At 37.9% G+C, this 20638-nt stretch overlaps 1 protein-coding gene across 6 annotated transcripts in view; it reads left to right on the forward strand.

The window, feature by feature from the left end:
* LOC135219895 (histone acetyltransferase KAT6A-like) overlaps positions 1-20638 on the forward strand; it is a 326469-nt gene that overhangs the window by 297921 nt on the left and 7910 nt on the right. For 5 of the 6 annotated variants that reach the window (XM_064257053.1, XM_064257056.1, XM_064257057.1 and 2 more), the window contains 5 exons: positions 7308-7575; positions 8511-10800; positions 10933-11142; positions 19312-19396; positions 19908-20144. In XM_064257053.1, the coding sequence (XP_064113123.1) occupies positions 7308-7575; positions 8511-10800; positions 10933-11142; positions 19312-19396; positions 19908-20144 (3090 nt within the window). The remainder of the gene's footprint in view (positions 1-7307; positions 7576-8510; positions 10801-10932; positions 11143-19311; positions 19397-19907; positions 20145-20638) is intronic. The other variant, XM_064257055.1, reaches the window with a different exon arrangement.

Genomic DNA, 20638 nt, shown 5'->3' on the forward strand with positions numbered 1-20638 from the left:
TAAAGTATGCATTTGTTCACCTACCACAATGGAAGAAAAAATATTTTATCGAAAAGTATCTTTTAAGTTCTTTAACGTCTTCCACAAGACACTGAAGCAGTAATTTTTGGTATTTGAAATAATTATGGTATTTAAATTAGATAGATGTGCTAAACCCACCATTCATAATTAGCCTTTTTCCTTGTGAAGTGGACCTGTCCAGTCTGGCTTGTGTGGCATAGACAATGTTGGCATAGACAATTGGATGTTGCTTGACACTGTTCACATCAACTAAGTATTTAATGAAAGTTACTTTTCATGGGAGAAATTGTCCATCAGCAAATTGACAGAAATTGACCAGGTAAATTACTTTATGTTTAGTTTAGAGCATACTGAACATCTGTCATGCTATGCAATGTTTTATTTTGTGCTGTTGTTGATGAGCTGCAGGCAGATACTGTTGATATACAAACATCCCGGAAGTGGTATGGATGTGTTTCTCTTTTGATAGAGACTTCCTTTTAGGCTGGTGACCTTTTGCATTAGAATCTGCTCCTTGTCCTTTCAGCAAAGATAATTCTTTTCTCACAAATTTTTCTCTCTCAGTGTCATGATTTGTCATTCCTGCTTCGCCCAAAGTTTCGCTTTTTTGTCTCATAGTTTAGGGGACTACAACAGCCTCCGAGCCATTTCTTAATGGTAGTCGTCTTGGCTTCACATTACATTTCTTGGGCTGTTGGGTGCTTTCTTGTTATTTTCCATTAAGGCTGTCCCTGTTTGCCATTGTCCTTTCCAAGCATTTCAGCAGGCGTCATACCTTTTCTGATAGACTTGCACTAGAATGTTGGTCTTGATAGGGAAGTAGAGTTGTCTGAAGTCCATGAGTGATAAACATACGCTAGTAAGGGCTTGTTCTTGGACTAATGGTTTTTTTTTTTTTCTTTTTTATTTTAAGTTATCTGTCTTCTCATGACATTATTTTGTGCCTTGTGTGGCTGGTCTAGTCATGTTTCCAGCAGATGTATATTTCATCTGTCCTTTTGCTCAAGTAGCTGAATTTGTTTTTCTTTCAAAATTAACATTAGTTTTGGCTTCAAGAGAATCCTGGTCACACACACACACACGATTGTTCATACACAGAACAAACCTGAGGTGTTAACATTAGGATAATTTTTCTAGTGCCAGCTGGAAACCAGTGAAAAATCCAATAGAATTATATATGCAAGGAACTGGTGGCATCTGTCCTTTGTCATAAGGTAGGTGGAACAGCCACCGACCCAAGTTGGGCCTCATGATGTCTTAGTTTTTTCTTCTTATAGCCTTAGAGTGGACATATTGTTCTCTCTCCTCCCTAAAGCCAGTTTGTTTGCCTGTGTTTCTTTTTTGTTGTGTGTGAGGTTTTTTGTGTGCTTGTGATGAAGAGTTGAGTTGTCATGGATTCCCTTAACCCATCTGCTAGCTCTCTACTAAATCCAGGAAACTTCAGAGGTTATGTCCTGCTGTAGGTGGTTTCTCTTGTTCACGCTTCCTAGCCTCCATGAATACAGATCCTCATTCAACATGCAGTAGGTGCAAAGCAAATATATTTCATAGCACTAATCCTCGTTCAGAATGTCGTTCTTATAAGTGGCAGACACTCTCCGAGAAGTGTCAGCACAAGAGTACCCAATTCCATTTACCATCGCTGTTCCTTCTTCCCTGGGTCTCCTCTATATGGGGTCTTATGCTGCAACATTTAGCGGGATGCACATGGTACCAACACCGAGTCCTTTTGGGTCACCCCCTTGTTCTGCTGACAGTAATACTAACATCCTCCTCATGTGATTCCTCTGCTGTTGTGGCATCACAACCTGCCACTACGAGGACATTGTTAACTATTCCGTCTGTGGCTTTCTAAGTCAAGGGGGTGTTGGAAAGATTGGATTCAGTGATTGAGAATTGTGTTTGTGCTTATAAGAAGGGACATGTATCTTCTTCATTATTATTGTTGTCTTTCTCTTCGTCATCATCAGTTTCCCAGTCATCCGTTCCCTTGTATGGCCTCTAATTAAGCGTTGGAAAATCAGGGACTTCATGTTTGATCCTAATGCCGAGAAAAGAAGAGCTATTTCTTCTTCAAGCTGGTACAGTCACATCCAAGTCAAGAGACATTTTCTGGAATTAGCAGTGGTTCCAAAGTTGTCAGCTACTCATGGATCTTTTGTACTCAGAAGGCGATGGACATAGTACATGTCAGTCCTGTACCTCCTTAGCTCTGTATCGTGACTACTGCTGTGGATGATGTTGGGACAACTTCTAATTCCTTATGATACTTTAAAGCCTCTTGTCAACAGGAAATGCGAAGTAGTACCTGTTTTATCTGTTCTGCCTATTTAAGTTTGGATGAAGGTTCTCAATGCTTAAATCAAGAGATCCTGGGTGACAGATTCTCCTGATGATAATTGTGTAGTGGTGAATGTTCGTGCATTGGCGAATGTCCGTGATGGTATTAGTAGTCATCCATTGGAACTTTAATCCGGGTCATGTTCACCCAGTAGTGTTCGCGATTTCTCTTCATTGAGTCACGATCAAAGGAGCTGGGGTAGGCATGGTCATGATTCGTCTCTGGAACAGTCAGATATGAGAAGCTGATGTACATGTTCAGGATCGGCAGGGACCACAGCCGATGTTTGCATTCAACATCGAAGGACCACAGCTGACATTTGTCTTCCCCGGGCTGTGAACATGACACGACCAGGCCGTAGATCACATCCGTCACAAGAGAGGTTCTTCGTTTTCCAGACCGAATCTTTGAGATCTTCGTGTTCCCTCCACTTCAGTTAGTCACCAACATGAGGTGGAGGATTTGGATAACCAGGATTTCCTTCCCTCTTATGCATAGGTTATAGATCTGATTTGTCAGTTCAATAATATTTCTAAGAGCATTGAGACTCCTTCCACGACTGCTCCTGCAGGTATTGAAGTGCAGCTAGGACCTAAGAAGGATGTTAAGACTTCCTTTGAGTTGCCATGCTCAAGTCATGCAGATTTGGTTCTACAACATGAATTAGTTGATTGCGGGTCGTGATAACTCGTTAAGGTTGAACAGGTCTTTCAAGTTTTTTCCAGGTCTTTTGTCATAAGAGATACTACACCACACCTATTGTTTCACTACTGAGCAGACAGATTAATCTGGACATCATGTGATTAAGACCTGGCCTAACTTTGGATCAGGTTAGGACAGAGTGCCCCTCTCTCATGTGTCAAGAAGTGGCTGCATTAGAGATGATAGCATCTTCAGTCTTCTAGACAGCATGCATTATGTTTGATTTATGGTCTACAGCTGTGGCCAAAATCACTTTGTCTGCTTCGACAAGGAGTTTGGTGGACGAGACTGCTTTTATCAGATTGCTCCAATCTGGGTCTAAAGCCATCTCATATATAAAGATTCTGAGTGCAAATGTATGGGCAATTATTCTTTTGATATGAAGGGATGCGGCCCTAGCCAAGGTGGCCTGGTCAGTAGATGCGGATTCTTTATTGTCACTAAAGAATGGGGGTATTTTAGGGTCTCAATTGCTGTTGCTGAAGGATACGTTGGAGGTGGCCATTGACAGATGTAGGACGGATACGAACGATAGGTTAGTTCAGCAGGCAGTAAGTAAATCTACTGCAATTGGACTTAATATCGGGAGACAGCAGGATGATTGGTAGACGAGCTCCTATGCATAAACCTCCTCAGTCGGTGTCTTCAATAAAGAAGCTTGCTCATAACAGCCCTTTCAGAGCATGTTTATAAGAGGGAGGGGAAATAGGGACAGAGGCAGAGGTAGAAGACGATAGAGTAGGCGCCTCTCTCTACTCATTGCCACCAGTGGCGGGATGCCTAGGGAGCCTGTGGGCTATGTGGCAGATTTATGGGGCGGAGCCATGAATAGTAGATGTCCTTCAGGTAGGTTATCTACTCACATTCAACTTTACTTCACTTTCAGATCACCCTCTCCAGCAGCGGTCAGGGCCAACGACTTTATGTTGACTGTAGACTTGTAGGATGCATACTTCCAGATCTCCATCCATCCTTCCTCCCAGAAGTGTCCGCTTCTGTCTTCATAGGTGTTTACAAGAGTATTCGCTTTGGTGTTGGCATGGGCTCATTCTCAAAGGGTCAGACTTCTAAGATTTCTCGAAGACTGGTTGGTCTTAGTGAGTTCCAAGGAAAAGCCGATTCAAGACAAAGATTGACTACTTTAGTTTCTTCACAGCTTAGGCATTGTGGTAAAGCTGGAAAAGTCAAATTTAATCCCCAGTCAGAAGATTCTATACCTGGGAATGGTGATAAACTCAGCTGTGTAAAGAGTTTTTCCATCAGAGCAGTGGATTAAGAAGTTCAGAACAGTAGCTCTTTCCTTTTTGTCCAAACGAACACAACCGGAAAAACAGTTGCAGGTCGTTTAGGCCTGTTGATTTCTCTGGAGAAACTTGTTCCTCACTGCTAACTACATCTAAGATCTCTACAGTGGACACTAAAGGAGTTTTGGTCTCCAGCAAGAGATTCCTCTCATAAGCAAGTCCCTTTGTCATTAGAGGTCAGAAGTGATCTACTGTGGTGGTTGGATGATGACAGTCTGACACTAGGGTTTCCCCTCAATTCACCACCTCCGGATCTTTTGCTGTTTTCAGACGCTTCTTGCGAAGGTTGGGGAGTTCATCCAGAGGGCCAGCTGCCCTTGTGGAAGTGAAATCCACAGGACAGTCAACCAGACATCAATGTGCTGAAGTTGAAGGCAGCTTTCATAGCACTTCAGCAGTTTCCTGAGAGGGCGACAGGGCACTCCGCTGTACTAATGTCCAGACAACACTTTGGTAGTAGCTTATGTGAAAAAGAAGGGGAGGGGGGGAACTGGTGTCTTGCCAATTTCATCTAATAACAGTCCAGTTACATCAGTGGGCTTTAGACACCTCAGTGGACCCGATGCCAGCTACATTTTAGGCAAAAGGAATTTCATGGCCGACAAACTAAGCAGACAGAGACAGATTCTAGAAACAAAGTGGTTTATGCTTTAGGAGATTGCAGACAGGCTGATTAATGTGTGGGAGAGACCAATGATAGACCTCTTCGCAACAGGAAACCAGAGGTCTATTGTTCAGTAGTTCCAGACACATTTGCAGTTTGCAGTAGCAGAGGACGTTCAGCAACATCCATGGGACAACCTGGTCATGTATGCGGTCCCACAATCTCAAGACGACTCTTGTAGCTCCTTTACAGCCTCAAGCAGCATGGTTTCTGGATCTGCTGTTGCTGCTGGCAGATGTACCGAGAGGGATACCTCCCTGGCACAGTCTACTTTGTCAACCTCATGTGGAGAGGTATCATTAGTTGATAGAGACCCTATCTCTTGGGTTGGAAGTCAACAGCATTCGAATTTGTCCTGGAATTCATTGCTAAGACATAAAATCCCTCAATCCGTGATGACAGATTTTTCTTCTTTTCTATATCATCTTGGGAGACTGTTGACGATGACCCTGTCCTGTTAGAACACTGTTTTCTTATCTAAAAGATGTGACTTTTTGTTACCACAGGCCAGGTCAAGAAAGAAGTGTCCAAGAATACAATCTCGTTCTGGATACAAGAAATGATCATGAATGCTTATTTTTCATCATCGGTTGCTTTAGCCAACCAATATTGAGCATGCAAAAATGCATGACCTCAGAGGGCTGAGTTCCTCTTTAGCATTCAAGAAAATTTTATCAGTTCATAGAATATTGAATGCTGGTCTGTAGTGTCATCAAACCACGTTCACTTCCTTTTACCTGAATGATATTGCCCATAGGTCCTTGGAGACTTTTTCCTTGGGTTTTGTGGTGGCTGCTCAACAGGTTGTGTAGTTCGCCCAGTGCCCCTGGCAGGACAGTTTATACCAGGCTTAAGATGATGGTGTGAAAGTGAAATGAATGAGATAACTGGTTTCTTTTCTTTTTTCTGTCCTTTTTTTTTCTTTCTTTCTTTTTGTACTTACGCGCAGTATGAGAATTGTTCCATCATAAGCTGGAACTGGCATGATATAGGTGAGTGCAGTGGCCATGGTGTTTAGAGTAACCATTAATGAATGAAGTTACCTTTCAGTAGCAAAACATTCCTCTCTTCAGCAAGGAAAGTGAGAGATGGTGATAAACCTACATAAGTGGCTACATTGGTTTGTTATTTGAACAGAGAGCTTTTCATCTTCTACTTCTGCAATGAACTATGGCATTGTATGAAAACCCAGAAGTCTGAACCTAAGATACACACATATCTAAGGTTCAGAAGTTTAGGTCTACAAGAAGTATGACCTGGTGTGGCAAACTTCCAGTTGGTTAATGATACTTACCTCCCACCAAGAGTAAGTGTTAAGATGCCAGGTTTGTTCTTTGTATGAACAAATAAATTTGAGAAATAATTTGTGTTTTTTAACTAACTAACTTGCGGTCTTCACATTTAAGGCCCACCTCTAACCGGTCATGATGCCAAACTTGGGTCAGTGGCTGTTCCACCTAACTCGTGATAGAGGACAGATGCCACCAGTTCCTTCCATATACAATTCTATTGTAATTTTTACCAGTTTCCAGATGGCGCTAAAACAATTATCTTAATGTTAAGACTGCAGGGTTGTTAGTTAGGAAGAGTACCAATTATTTTTAAAATTGTAATTTCTGAGGAATCTCTTGCACAGTTTTCTGTACGTCAGAGGTTTGAGTGCCTACTTAAGTTTTCTCTATTTAGTCTTATTGCATGCTTGTTGCGAGTCATTATTCTAGGTAAATTGTACACTTATGTACAGTAATCTATATACACTTGGTTAATGATATAACTACACTTTATATGTACTGTATATTTTGTACTATACATAGAAATGTGATCATTAGAAAATTTAAACAACAGGAAGTCTAGTGAATGTGAAAGGCAGTCTTTATACAAGTCCATGTCTGTGTTTGGAAGCAGTTGTAATTTCTTAATCAGTATCAGAAGTTTTGGTCGGCATGGCCACTGTGACTCGAAGTTCTTGAATGCTACATTTTGTTTGCTAAATTTCACAGGTTTGGGTTGTTTTGTGTTTAATATACACTTCGAAAAAAGTGCAGACAGGGTTATGATTCGGTAGCATAGCATGGGCTACCCCAAAATGCAGACAGGGTTATGATTCGGTAGCATAACCTGGGCTACCCCAGCCACTATCCTTTTTACATGATTTTGAATGTATATGCTTCCCCCTTGTTGTACTAGTTTGAATGGTAAAAGGATTTCTCTAATATTTTTGTGAATTAATTATTTTAAACCTGTGTTATGTATATATCGTATTATTTTCTTACAGGCCGAGGACCAAGAGAGAGGGAAGGAGAACATTAACAAATCTACTACATCAAATGATAAGGCATCTAAAGAAGATGCATATGTTTTCAAAGAAGAAGAGGAGCATGACTTTGAACCCAGTTTCCGAAGCCTGAAGAGCGAAAGAAGAAAATCTTTAACATTAAAAGAAAACCAGTTTGCTCTTGACAGCCAGCGAGAAAAGAAAAAGGGATCCATAGGTGTTGACCGGAAGCTATTGATGGATGAACCATCATCACTGGACGATAGGGGTAAGTGTGAAGTAACTAGTGTGTATAGTATATATACTGTCTACAAACAATGATGATCTAACTTGTTAGGAGTTTAAGTATCATAGTTAGTTCTTGTTGTTACGATTTGATTATTAAATATCAAACTTAGGGTTGTTAAGAGAATAATTTTTATTTTAAAAGTTTAGAACTGGAAGGAGGCTGAGGACATGATTTGCTGTTTTCTTGATGCCCATGACATTACTAAGAAAGAGGAAAATATAAGTAAAAATATCAAGGACAGTTCAGGAAATTCTATAATTATATTACATATATCAAGGTAGGGAAATTTCTCTTGTCTGCCCTCTTGCTTGGCATGGAAACATAGGGGACTATTTTATGACTTCAGACTGTGGTCTCCTTACCTGAAGAAAGTCTTGATACACAGGGTATGCAAAATTAATCAATAATTGTTTAGTACCACATAGAATGAGTTGAATGAAACTTCACCAAAGAGAAAAGGTTGGTATCCAAGATGTTTGAAGTATGTGAAGTTAAACTGTTGGAAAAGTGAAGACCTGTTAAAAATGGCAAATCATCAGTTAGTGAACAAAATCTGCCCTCAAGTTTTAGAATGATGTTAAATTTCATTAAAGCTAAGAGTGACTTGTTGATAGAAGAGGAGTGACTCTGGCTTAGTTTCCAACATAAGATGAATTCACATTTTTATCAAGTCATGTAACTCCTTTCATAAATTTTTTCTTAGAATTGTAATGAAATTATGCTGAAAAATTGTTAGCAAGAGTTGTTTTTGTGCAGTTAGGAGACTGATGTATAACACTTCAAGGTAAAACATCCCTCAAAATGCAGTGTACAGTATAGGTACTGTATGCTTTTATTAACGAATGTATGTGCAGATTTTTAGTGAATTAAGTAGTACTTATACTAATGTTTTTCAATATATATTTTTTGCACAGGTGTGAAAGATCATTTAATCACCCAGAAAGATTCCTCGATACATCTTAAGAATTCAAAGAAAATTGCAACAACTTCCAAGATGCTTCTTCATTCAGATGAGGAGGATGATCTCCATGACAATCTTCCTGAAAGTAGCAGCTTACCAAAGAACCTAAGGGAGACATCTTCCTCTTCTTCCTCCTTCTCATCTTTCAAGCACAAGAAAAGAGAGGAGGAGGGAACTCGCAAGGAGAGGCGGAAAAGAGATGGAAGTGAAGATAATGAGGGAGATGGTAGAAAGAGCCATCAGGATTCACCTAAGGACAGAAGGAGAGGGGAAGAAGACTTTAGTAGAGAACATCACAGAGATTCTTCATCCTCCAAAAATAGGAAGAGTGACTTATTAGAGGTAAATGATGTTGATAAAGAAAATAGAAGAGAGACTGAAAATCATATGGAGTCTGATAGAAAAGAAAAATTGGTAAGGGGGGACTTGGTGTCTGTTAGTGTGAAAGAGGTGGATAAAAAGCGAGATGTAAATAGTAAAAGAGAACATGAAACTAGAAAAGAAAGCTCTGTACTTAAGAGTAAAAGAAAACCTGATAAAGAACTACCTGATGAAAGGACAAGGGAGTCTTCAATAGCTAAAGTGAAAAAGTCTGATGAAGATAGTCAAAAAGAAATATCTAATAAGAGTAAAAGGTTAGATTGTGAAAATATACCTAGAATCCAATCAAAGGATGAAAGATGTAGAAAGGGCGAAGAAAGAGGCTTGATAATCACGAGTGAAAAAAGTGAGTTGAAATTTGAGGAGAGAAATCATGGAAAAAACCGTAGAAAAATAGAGTGTGAGGAAGATGGTGAAGACATTCGTAGAGAAATTTCTCCAATCAAAGCCAAGAGATCAGATTCTTGTGACAAAGAAAGGAGAAGAGAGAGTCATTCAAAAAGTCGAAAATCAGAAAGTGAAGTGAGTGCAGAGGAATACCAAAGAAGTATCTTACCAACCAAAAGCAGACCAAAATGTGAGAATGTTGATGATGATGATTGTAGGAAAGACTCTTCAGTTAGAAGAAAAAGGTCTGAGTCTGAAAGAAGTCATGATGATAACCAAAGAGAAATACTTCCTCGAAGCAGAAGGAAAGTTGAACATGATGAATGCAGGGATGATGTGCTTAAAGAGTCTTTGTCACCAAGAAAATTGAGAGTTGATTCTAGTGAAAGTGAGGGAAAAAGGGATCACTCGGGAACAAGAAAGAAAAGGTTAGAATCTGAAGAATTGGAGGATAGCAGAGAAAGTTCTAGAACACGCAAGAGAAATGACCCAGATGAGGTTAGTGAGGATAGACGAAGGGATAGTTCTCGAATAAGAAAAAGGCATGAAGAACATGGGGGTGATAGATTACTGGAATCTCCTGTGAAAAGCAGGCGAAAACATGAAGAGGGTGGGGATGGTCACAAGGAATCATCTTCTGGAAGAAGTAGGAGGAGACATGATGAAAATGAAGAGAGCAGACCAAAGGATTCAGTACCATCTAGAGGTAAAAGAAAAGACCATGATGAAACCGTGGAAGAGGGGCGTAGGGACTCGTCAAAAAGCAGGAAGAAGGTGGACATTGATGATGCTGAAGAGGAAAATACAAGAGACAGCAGTTCTTTCTCGAGAAGTAGGAGAAGAAGTGAAGCTGATGACAAAGACCATCACCATCACCACCACCATCATCATCATCATAGAGAACATTCATCCAGAAGTAGGAGGAGTGGAACCTATGATCAGAAAGATGACCATCGCTGTGAATCATCGAACCGCAAGAAAAAGATAGAAACAGACGAAAAGGAGGACCACAATGTACGTGAAAACTCCTCAACCAAAAACAGGAGACGGCTGGAACCCGAGGAAAGTGAAGAAGAATCTCCTCTTAGTAAGGATTCTTCCAGAACAAGAAGGAGAGAAGAGCAAAAAGAAGAACCACTAGTAATTAGTCACAGAGAATCATCTAGAAGAAAAAATAAAGAGCAAGAATTAAAGAAGGATTCCACTGAATCGAGGAAACTAATAATAGAGCAGACTCCTGAATCAGAAAAACCACATAGGTTACGAAGTAAAACACAGAGTCCCTCTGTTGTGTACAGTAGTCGTGAAGGACGTAGAAGGAAACATTCTGAAATGGAGGAAGAAGAGCAACGTGCAGAAGTCACCCCTGTCAAGAGTCAAGCAAAAGCACAGGCACGAAGAGCTGAAATTGAAGACTATCTACTGCCCAAATATAAACGAGCAAAAAGATATGATGATGGAGATAGAAGTGATAGGTGAGTTTCATATTGTAGGAGAAGAAATGAATGATAAAAGTGGTAGAAATGGAATTGATCATATACTAATGCTTAACTTGTATATTTTATCTTTTTCCAAGAGATTTATGAGCTGACCTATTTGATCTGAAGTGCTTTGTCCAACAGGTCATCAAGACGAGAGAGGGAAGCTGAAAATAGGCAGAGGTTGAAGAAACTGGAGGAAGAGGCTAAAACTAGGAAATCGAAACGAGTGGAAGAGCAGTCTGAGCTGCTGAAAGCTAAAAAGGCCAAGTTATCCACTGGACTGCGGAGAAGCCTTCGGGGAGTTCATGCTGAAGAGGAAGAGGAAGAAGAAGAAGGGTAAGTATTGTAGTTGTGACATTTTATCTTTTGAAAGAAATTTGTAGAGTTGAAAATTGTATGGAGTAATATTTAATATTTATTCACCAAAAATAGATTAGTGAGACCACCAAGTTTCATTTTGTGGGTAATAAGGAGAAACAAGACTACCGTGTCCCATTTTGATACTCATGAACCTTGGTAAATGGTTTTTTGATACTCGTAAAGCTTGGTTAATGGAAGGGAAGGTTTGGATTTAGTGCTTTAGTATTGTTTTGGTAGGAGATCCTCTCATATTGCAGTAATGTTGGAAAATGGCAGTTTCAGCTTTGTGAGTTCGCATTGTCTATTTGCTTTATGATTTTCTTACATGGAGCTAGTAAAACATTAATTCTTCAAAGTTCATTTGTATGAACATTTTGAGTAGGAAAATTGTGCTATGGAGCTACAGTGGCCCCAGCCTATTTGTGGAATTTTTCATAAAGTATTACTATTCACTAATTACTACAGTACTTTCTTATTTTTTTCATGACTAAATACTTTTTTTCATGATAAAACTACTAAAATATTCAGGTGAAAACATTTTTTTTTTTTTTTTTTTTTTGAACTCAGAATAGGCAGTTATAAGCATTTTTAGAGGGGTGTCAAGTACATATTCATGGAATTAAGATATTCAAGGGGGGTTGTGGTACCCATTCCCCGTGAATCTTGGGGGACGACTGTGACCCCAGTACTATTTGCTGGGGGTTTAGGGGATGTGTAGGGTTGTAACCCCCAAAAAAAAAAAAAAAGTTTTTTTTTGTTTTGTTTATTTGGAAGGGGAATATTTTATTTTATTATTATTATTATTTATTTATTTTTTTTTTAAAAAGGCCTAAAAGAACGTGCAATTTTTTTTTTTTTAACTTTTAAACATTTGTTCATATTCTATTGCTTTCTAAACTACAAACAAATTACTAACTGCTTATATTGTGCATAGAGCTAGGGTAGCAAGGCAGTTTAACTCCGGAAAGAAAAATCTATTGGTGTGAAAAATAAAAACTAGGGAAGTAAGGAAAACTAGAGGGATCTCAACCATCACATTATGAGTGTTTTGGGTACATAACTACTGTTGTATTTCAATATTTCACATTGGAAAATTGAAATTTTAAATTATGAAACAATAATGAAACCATGAGGTACTGGGGTCAAGTGCTATTATAATTTCAATGCATTTGAACAGGAAGAGAGGTATGAAAACTGTATGACTGGCAACAGTTCCTTTAAAAATATATAGTTTGAAACAATATGTTACAAAAGATTTTCTTGATCTCCTGAGTTGTGCCTGTAACTATGATTTGTTGTTTTTATCTGAGACTTGTAAGTAGTAACAAGTCAAAGGTTGAGTTTTTAATCCCAGGGTTTGATACCCCTGACGTTATTTATGGTCTTAACATTCCACACACACATGGCATGGCTGTATACTCTTAGGAAATCTGGACGATCTATTTATCGGCAGAAAAATCTAGAGTGTAGTTGCCATGGAATTTAGTATGGCTCAGTCACAGAATTCTAAAGCTTCATTCGTTATTTATGGAAACTGTAATGCAAAGCACGGTGAGTGGCTAAATTCAAATTTTATAGATCGACATGGCCGGTCTGCTCCCGAGTTGTGTGTATCCTATGATTTTGTCCAGTCAGTTAATTGAGGAACCCATGCACATTTCTGGTAATAGATTAGACCTCATATTCACAGATGTTCCAGCTGTTTTGAAATCCAAGATCTGTGAATATATAGGCACTTCTGATCAATGCATCATTGAGATGGACATTTCTGTCAATCAGTATATTCCTAATTCCACTATTGAAAAAATGGTCTGGTTGAAATCCAGAGCCAACTGGCATCACATATTGAATCTTGTGAGGCCCTTAATATTTTGGATGCTATATTAAATCTTGACCCCAAGAAGTTAAATGAAATGCTGATGGCTATTTTAATTAGATATGTTCCTAGAAAAGTCACCAAATTTAGGACAAATGACCAGCCATGGTTTGATGATACATGTAGATGAAATTACTTTTAAAGAGGTAACTTGAAGAAATTACTCGGCCTCATCTGTGATGGACTAAATTGCCATCATCTATCGTTGGTTCATACTTGTCTTCCATTCCACCATTATTAACAGACGATGGTAGATCGGTTACTGGCTTAGGAAAAAGGCTGGACAGCTTCATTAAGTTTTTGAAACTAAGCAATCAGATTAGGATGTCCCTCTCCCTAATATTTATCATCCTGATCCTCTTCTTACAAAATTTGTGTTTTGCTCCAGGATGTTAAGAAATTTCTGGATAATCTTGATAGCTTGGGTGGAGAAGACCTTGATGGTTTCTTCCCTTTGTTTTTTAAAAAGGTTTCTAGTGCATTGTCTCACAAATCTAGTTGATTCTCTAGATTTTCGTGTCGACGTACACACATCTTTGCAGATGAGCACAGGCTTAGCAATACAGTTCCTGTTCCAAAGATTGATATATCTGCTGACTGCAGTAACTACAGGCCAATCTCTGTTCTCCCTGTGCTTCCAAAGTTGCTGAAAAAACTTGATTTTAAGCCACTAAATAAATATGTAGAATCTAAAGGATTGTTAGCTGATAGTAAAATGCATATATAGGAAGCAGCTAGGTACCTGCAATGCACTTTTAGACTTGACATGCCCTTTGCAAGGGAACCCGTTGAGGGTTTTGAGTGCAGAGTAATTCAGATGGCTTTTAGTGCTGCTTTCAATTTAGTAAATCACAAGGCACTTATTTATAAACTTATGGATCTTGGAGTGGATGGATATGTTTTAGGATTACTTCAAGATTTCATTACTGGTAGGTAGCAACAAGTTGCTGTGGATGTTGTCTTTAGTGAATGAAGACCTGGTTTGTTTGGCAGTGTTCTTGGTCCACTGTTATTTTTAGTGTATACAAGTGGTATGGTTGTTGGCCTGAAAAACAAGATTGTTCAGTATGCTGATGATGAAACACTTGTAAAGTCTCCACTTTTGAGGATTGAACCTGCCTTCAGTCTCAATTGGGACATGGACCAGATGAGGGAATGGTGTAGTCAGTGGGGTATGAGGCTGAACTCCATAAAACGATTAGATGTCGTACAGATTTCCCACCCCATCCTCCCCTTCAGGTGGAAGGAACTTAGCTGAACGAGTCTGAAACCTTGGCTATTCTAGGTGTAACCTTTGACTCACATCTAACCTTTGAGAAACATCTAATGAAAGTTTCAGCGAATGCCGCATGAAAGTTAGGTATTGTTTTTGGTCATTGTGCTCCCTTTACTATCATAGTTCTCTGGTGTTAATGTTTGCTTCTGCCCAGAGATGTATCTCTTTTAGGTAAAATAGTTCTTGGTGGTAGTTATGACTTAGACCATTGATAGATGGTCTTTCGTTGGTCACCTTTTCATAAGTTGTATTTCAACAGAGATCTTCACATTCACAATTGATCCCTGATCCTCTTTAGTTGCCAAGAGCAGCCAGATTCATTGAACAGAGGCACCAATATGCAGTAAATGTGTCTTGCTATTGAAAATCCCAGTTTCAGAGTGCCTTTATTCTTCACACCGTTGGCCTGGGACGCAGCCCCTCAAAGGAATTTGTGAAATTTGGAACGAGAAGTTCAAATGAAGGTCCAATGCATTACTACCATAATATTATTCTCCTTGCATTTTAATACATTTTTATCTGTTTATTAGCTCATTTTTTTTAATAAGTGATTTTTTTTTTTTTTCTTTCTTTCTTTCTTCTGTACTTCCATTTGCCTCCTCTCGCTAGTTGCAGCTTGAATTTCAAGTCAAAGGCCCCTGTGGGCATGTTACATATGAATAGGTTTCATCTTCTGGATAACATGTAGCAGATTCGGAGGTATGAAAACTATATGATTGGCAATAGTTCCTTGAAAGTATGTATAGTATAACACATTTTCGGTATCAAATATAGAAAAATCATATTAAAATAGGTAAAAAAAATAAAGTCCATATTTCAATGATTCCTCTTATCCAGAAGGAAGGTGCGAGTCTTTAATAACATCATAAGACATTAGTAATTACAAGTAATGTCTTAAAAAAAATTTAGAAATCGGATACAAGGAAAAAAACGAAAAAAACAGGAAAAAATTTTTTTTTTAGAAAAAATAAATAAAAAAATTTTCCTCTTGACCGTAGGGATGGTTACCACAACCTCCTGTTAATAGCTAAAATCCTTGTATGCTTGACACCTCTCTAAAATACTTTTAACTGCCTATTTTGAGAGTTCAAGCAGGAAAAAACCCATCTTACAAGGCTTATATCTAAATATTGTATTAGTTTATCACAAAAAATGCATTTAGTCACAGAAATTATATGAAAATTCAGTAATTAGTGTATATATGAAAATTGTGAATAGGCGAATTTTCCGCAAATATTGTGGATATGCGTTCCACAGAAAAATTTGTGAATAGGTGAAGCTGCAAATCTGGAGTTGCGAATAGGGAGGATCCTCTGTACATGTATTTATGGAGAAGTAATTTTTTTCTATAAATACAGTTTTTCCAGTTTTGGTAATTACTAATTACTATTATGTCCAAAATATAATTAGACTGCAACTTTAACATTTCATTGTCTGGTCTTTTGTGTTCCTTATTGTCATGTTTATACAGTAGTATGTGATAAATGTAGTATATATGGCAACATTTTCATGCTAATTGCAAAAGTAAGGACTTACCTGATTGATGTTCTGAAATTTGTACAATTTCTCAACATGAAGTGTTTTTCCACTATAGAATAGATGATATCTCGCTCAACTGATTGATAGATTAAAGATTTCAGCTGTTAGCTTTGGTTCACCAAATAAATCCTAAAATCATGGTAACAAATTTAGATAGATAGTTCAGCTAGACCAAATATCAGCACTTAATGGCTGAAAGTGCCTTATTGCTTGGCTTGATAGCCTAAATTTCATAGGTCAGTCAACCAGACCTAGCCTTATGTGTTATTCTGACTTAGAACTGCATTGTCAGGTATATAAGATAAGTAAGGTATGATTTTGAGCGTTGTCCCTCATTAAAGATGGTTATTATGATCCTTTCCTCCTTGTATGAGCAAAGAATAACCTGAATTTAGCATTGAACACTAATGTCCATGTTATGTGAGGAGATGCATACTTATTAATATGTACGTATACATAACTCCAGATTCTTGTAGTGAAATTGGGTTTTACTTAAGGATATAGACCAATAGATCTTAGAAAAAATTGGCAATCACCTCTATGTGTTGAAAGGCACCCTTCTGGGTAGTGCATGATCCTTGCTTTTCTGCAGTCTAAATCTGCACAAAAAGTTTTACCCTTCCCAAAAATAGATTCCTGTAGTTTGAGTTTGCTGCTTGTTAATTTTTTTTTTCCAAATCGTAAAATTGAAGGCAAAACTGAAACTTAGATATTGCATTTGGAGGTCTATTAGATCATTTTTATCCCCCACCTTTGTTGATCATTTTGCTGCTCTGTAATGGATATATTTTGTAAATAAGCACCAGTATACATGTTCCAGTTCGTGTTCGTACTGCCTGTAAGGGTAATATTTGCTTTTTCTTTTGCAAAACATGCACTGCTTTTTTATGTATACAGTACTGAAAAATGTTGCTTGTTTATCTGCTCAGCGTACCCAGAATTAATTATGATGACACAAAGTTGTGTGAGTGGTTGTATTTGTGCAAAGCTTTAAATGTTTTATTGCTTGATATGCTGATATTTATTTGGAATATTCCTTGGCCAGTATGCACAGAAGATGAGAGATGAAGGTTATGATGTTTTGTTATTAATAAATATTTCCTTAATTTTGTTTTAAACTCAGACCAGTTGTCACCCTTCTCATTTGCAATGAGTTACTGATTACTTCAGAAAACTGGATGGTCCTTGTGTTGAGTCAAGACTCCAAGACTCATTAAAAGAAGATAAATGAAGTATTCACTGACCTTGGCTGCATTGCTTTCTCCCAACAGACTATGCATAGGTTAAAGAAAGGAAGGAAAATGGGAAAAAAACAAACAGAAGGATATCAAAAGGAAAGTAGAAAATGAGTGAAAATATGGTATCATTTTACAAGTTGCCCATAATTGAATTCTTCACCAAAATGTGGCTTTCCCAGTACTAGTTTCCGTTGTTTCAAATGACTTTGATAGTTTTGTTGGAAATTGCTACTCATTGTTTCCCCTTACTGTTTGCGAAACCTAAATGGCAAATGGTGTTGGGGTTTGAGAGGGGCCACAAAGATTAAAATTAAATGTGGAAATAATCATTCAAGGACGCATCCAGATTTAACTTGGTCACTTGTTCCTAATCTGACCTAGGGTGCCATGAATCAAGGAATGAAATATGAGTCTGGGATGCATCCTAACCTCAGGTGATAGGTCACCCCAGACATTAGTGTACCCTCAACTTAACATAACCTAGATTGGCATGATTCATTTGGAATGAAATACAGTGGATGCATCTTCAGCTAGGATGCTAGGTCTTATACAATCAAAGAAGCTTTTATAAAGTTTCATGAGACTTGTTAAATCCCTCAACATGAATTAATAGAGTCTGTTAGTTATGCTACCTTGGCTAAAACGCAAAAAATTAACTTTGTTCTTACAGGGATACAAATGCATGTCTTTCATATATGGAATATTTATAGCGCTGCGGATCATTGATATTCTGCTTCTGACAAGGGAGACAGTTGTTCTGGATTAGTCCCACATGATTTCGGTTCGTAACATGCAGAGCAGGAATATGGTGAAGACCTGCCCTGGCCTTCAGGGTAGTGCTCACCCCACCCTCTGGGTCAGTGCTAGCAGAGTGGCACTGGTGTCCTTTTACTTCAAGGTGATACTCCACTTCACTCACAAAGGTGCTCTGCCCTACCTGCAGGTACTACCTTCCTCCAAAGTAATGTGACTCCATACATGAAAAGTGTAGTTTGTATCCATGTAGGAACAAATGGCAGTAGGGGTGACCAGGAAATCTTCAGGAGAGGGAAACATCTGCAAGGGCAATAGTTACTTGTCTAAGGAAAATTTAGGATTTGGGGCTGGAGAAGGCCAACTCTGTTGACATTGAAGAATAATAAATAAATAAAATAATGGAAAATTATATCCATTTAACACAAGATGCTTTTAATCAAGAGTCTCAATACAAAATCATGTAACAACCTGAGATAACCAAGATCTGAAGGGAGGGCAACATGATTATGCAAACATCCTAGACACCTAGCGCAAATGAGATGAGTCTTTATTAGGCGCAGAGGTCTGGATAAACTAATCCTTTATAATAATAATAATAAAAACAGAGCTTGATGAGATTAATGTATAGATTCAAAGTAACAAAGCACTCATAATGATTGGCATAGAAGAAGCCCTGAATTAGAATTGCGTGAGTTTGAATTACCAAATTATTGAAGTGAATAGTTTACTAAAATATAATGAAAATGACAAGGAAGAAGAGAAAAAAATGAATATTACTGCAAAGGCCATGAAAGCAGAATTGTGGCCACTTATAGTAATGCATAGGCAACAGTTGATGACAAAAAACAAGTGAACAATGATAAATGGTAATCTATGAATGGCACAGTACCAAAAATTAAGAAAAGCATGATGGTCATGGGACGAACATTAGCATGGTAATAAGGCTCGTGGAAGAATGAGAGATGTCTCCTTTGGGGCCCAATAAAGTTGGCTGGCACATGCTCATTGGGATTTTTTTTTTAAAGTATCAGATTTGTGCATTTGGATGTTTTTAACACAGGTTGAGGCTGTATGAGCAATAGGTTTCTTATGAAAAAATATTAATTCTCATACTCTAGGTTTGGTTAGTATCGTGAAATTTTTACTCGAGTAGTTAACGAGATGAATGAGAGGTAAAAATTTTATTAAGGTAAAGTTAGTCAGCTATGTGGGAATGGGCAAATGAAATGGATGTAAAAGCAAAATTCAGAAAGCAGTAAGCCTGTACAGAAGTGAAGTGACGCTGCAAAAAAAACTTTAATATTGTCATTTCATCCAGTAAAAGGTACTCTTCCAAGGAAATGGTAGTGCATTTAGACTTGCTGCATTATGGGATAATTATGAATGCTGAGTGTATTTTGAATTTTATAATTGTAATAATCAAATTAAATCTTAACTTGATGCTCCCCTTTCCATGATAGTGTGGATGGTGGTGACTTGGAAATGCCTCACCTTGAACCTATGGTTGACCTTGGAAAACGACCAGAGTCGCCAGAACCAGACCAGGTAAGCTAATTTTAATTTTTATTTGTATATGTATAGCATTGGGATCAGGATGCAAATAGTCTATTTATTTATGATTATTTTGCATAATAAATCATGATTTAACTATTGTTTATCGTTTAAAGAAAATAGGGTTTTTAGGTCAGACATTTGAGACCTTAGAAATTGTTATAGTAGTTTACTAATGTTTCTGTATGTAGAAGCAATTTATTTTTTTTTTATTGAAGCATAGGGGTAGCAATATGCCAACAGTATAATAAATTCTGCTGATTAAAGAACACTGAAATAACATTGCACATCAGTGTAGTTTAGTTTTTATTTTTTTCATTTGCTGCTTTTTAATGTTATATCAGGTGCAAGATAATTATATTTAAGGAAAGTTAACTAAACTATGAAAAATCATTCACTTATGCCTGTCACAAGTCTTGTTTGCTAGAGTTTGATAATTTGGTACCATTCTCATGATTGAGTTTTTGGGGATGATGGCTAATAGGTTTGTGATTGTTCCTTATAGATGTCATCAGAAAAAAGCAGTGAGGGCATTGTGAAATTAGACAAAGGGGATTGCCTCCCTGATGCTGAAGGAGAAGCTAGAAGTGCCAGTAATAATGAAAAAGCCCCTGAAGAACCGTCCGTTGTCAAGAAGCGAGGTTGGCCAAAAGGTGTACCTAGGGGACCGAAGAATACTGGTCGGGGACGAGGACGAGGTTCTGGTAGAACATCTGGTCGCCCACCTGGGAGGCCACCAAAGGTGAGTTGGAAAGAGGTCCCTGTATGTATACTTCTATGAGAAGTAAATGGCATGGTGTTGCTGCATGAATGGGGAAGGTTGTGCCAGTAAAGTTATTACATAGAGGTGTCATTATGCCAGACCTTGTGTATATTTAGCTTTTTTTTTTTAATGTGATGAAATAGAAATGGAAATGTTCTGCAGTAAGTGGTTAATATTTTATTTCTGTACTTAATATTTGCTTTTTTTTTTTTTTTTTTTTTTCTTAAGTTGGTGCTACTCCAAACAATGATAAGTCACATTTTGAGGTTTTAATACACTTCATATTTTACTGTCAATAGGATTTTGAATTTAGTTTGTCATCTTAAAAATCGGTTTATTGTGATGCATATTAGCTTTTTTTTTTTTTTACTGAAAAATCCAAAGAATATGGAGATCAGTAATGAATGAGAGCACAATAAACTTTTAATTTGTATGAGTGATGTGGTATTCTGCAGATGACTAAGTCATTGCTT

The sequence above is a fragment of the Macrobrachium nipponense genome, chromosome 1 (genome assembly GCF_015104395.2).
Source record: "Macrobrachium nipponense isolate FS-2020 chromosome 1, ASM1510439v2, whole genome shotgun sequence".
Classification (NCBI taxonomy): Eukaryota; Metazoa; Arthropoda; class Malacostraca; order Decapoda; family Palaemonidae; genus Macrobrachium; species Macrobrachium nipponense.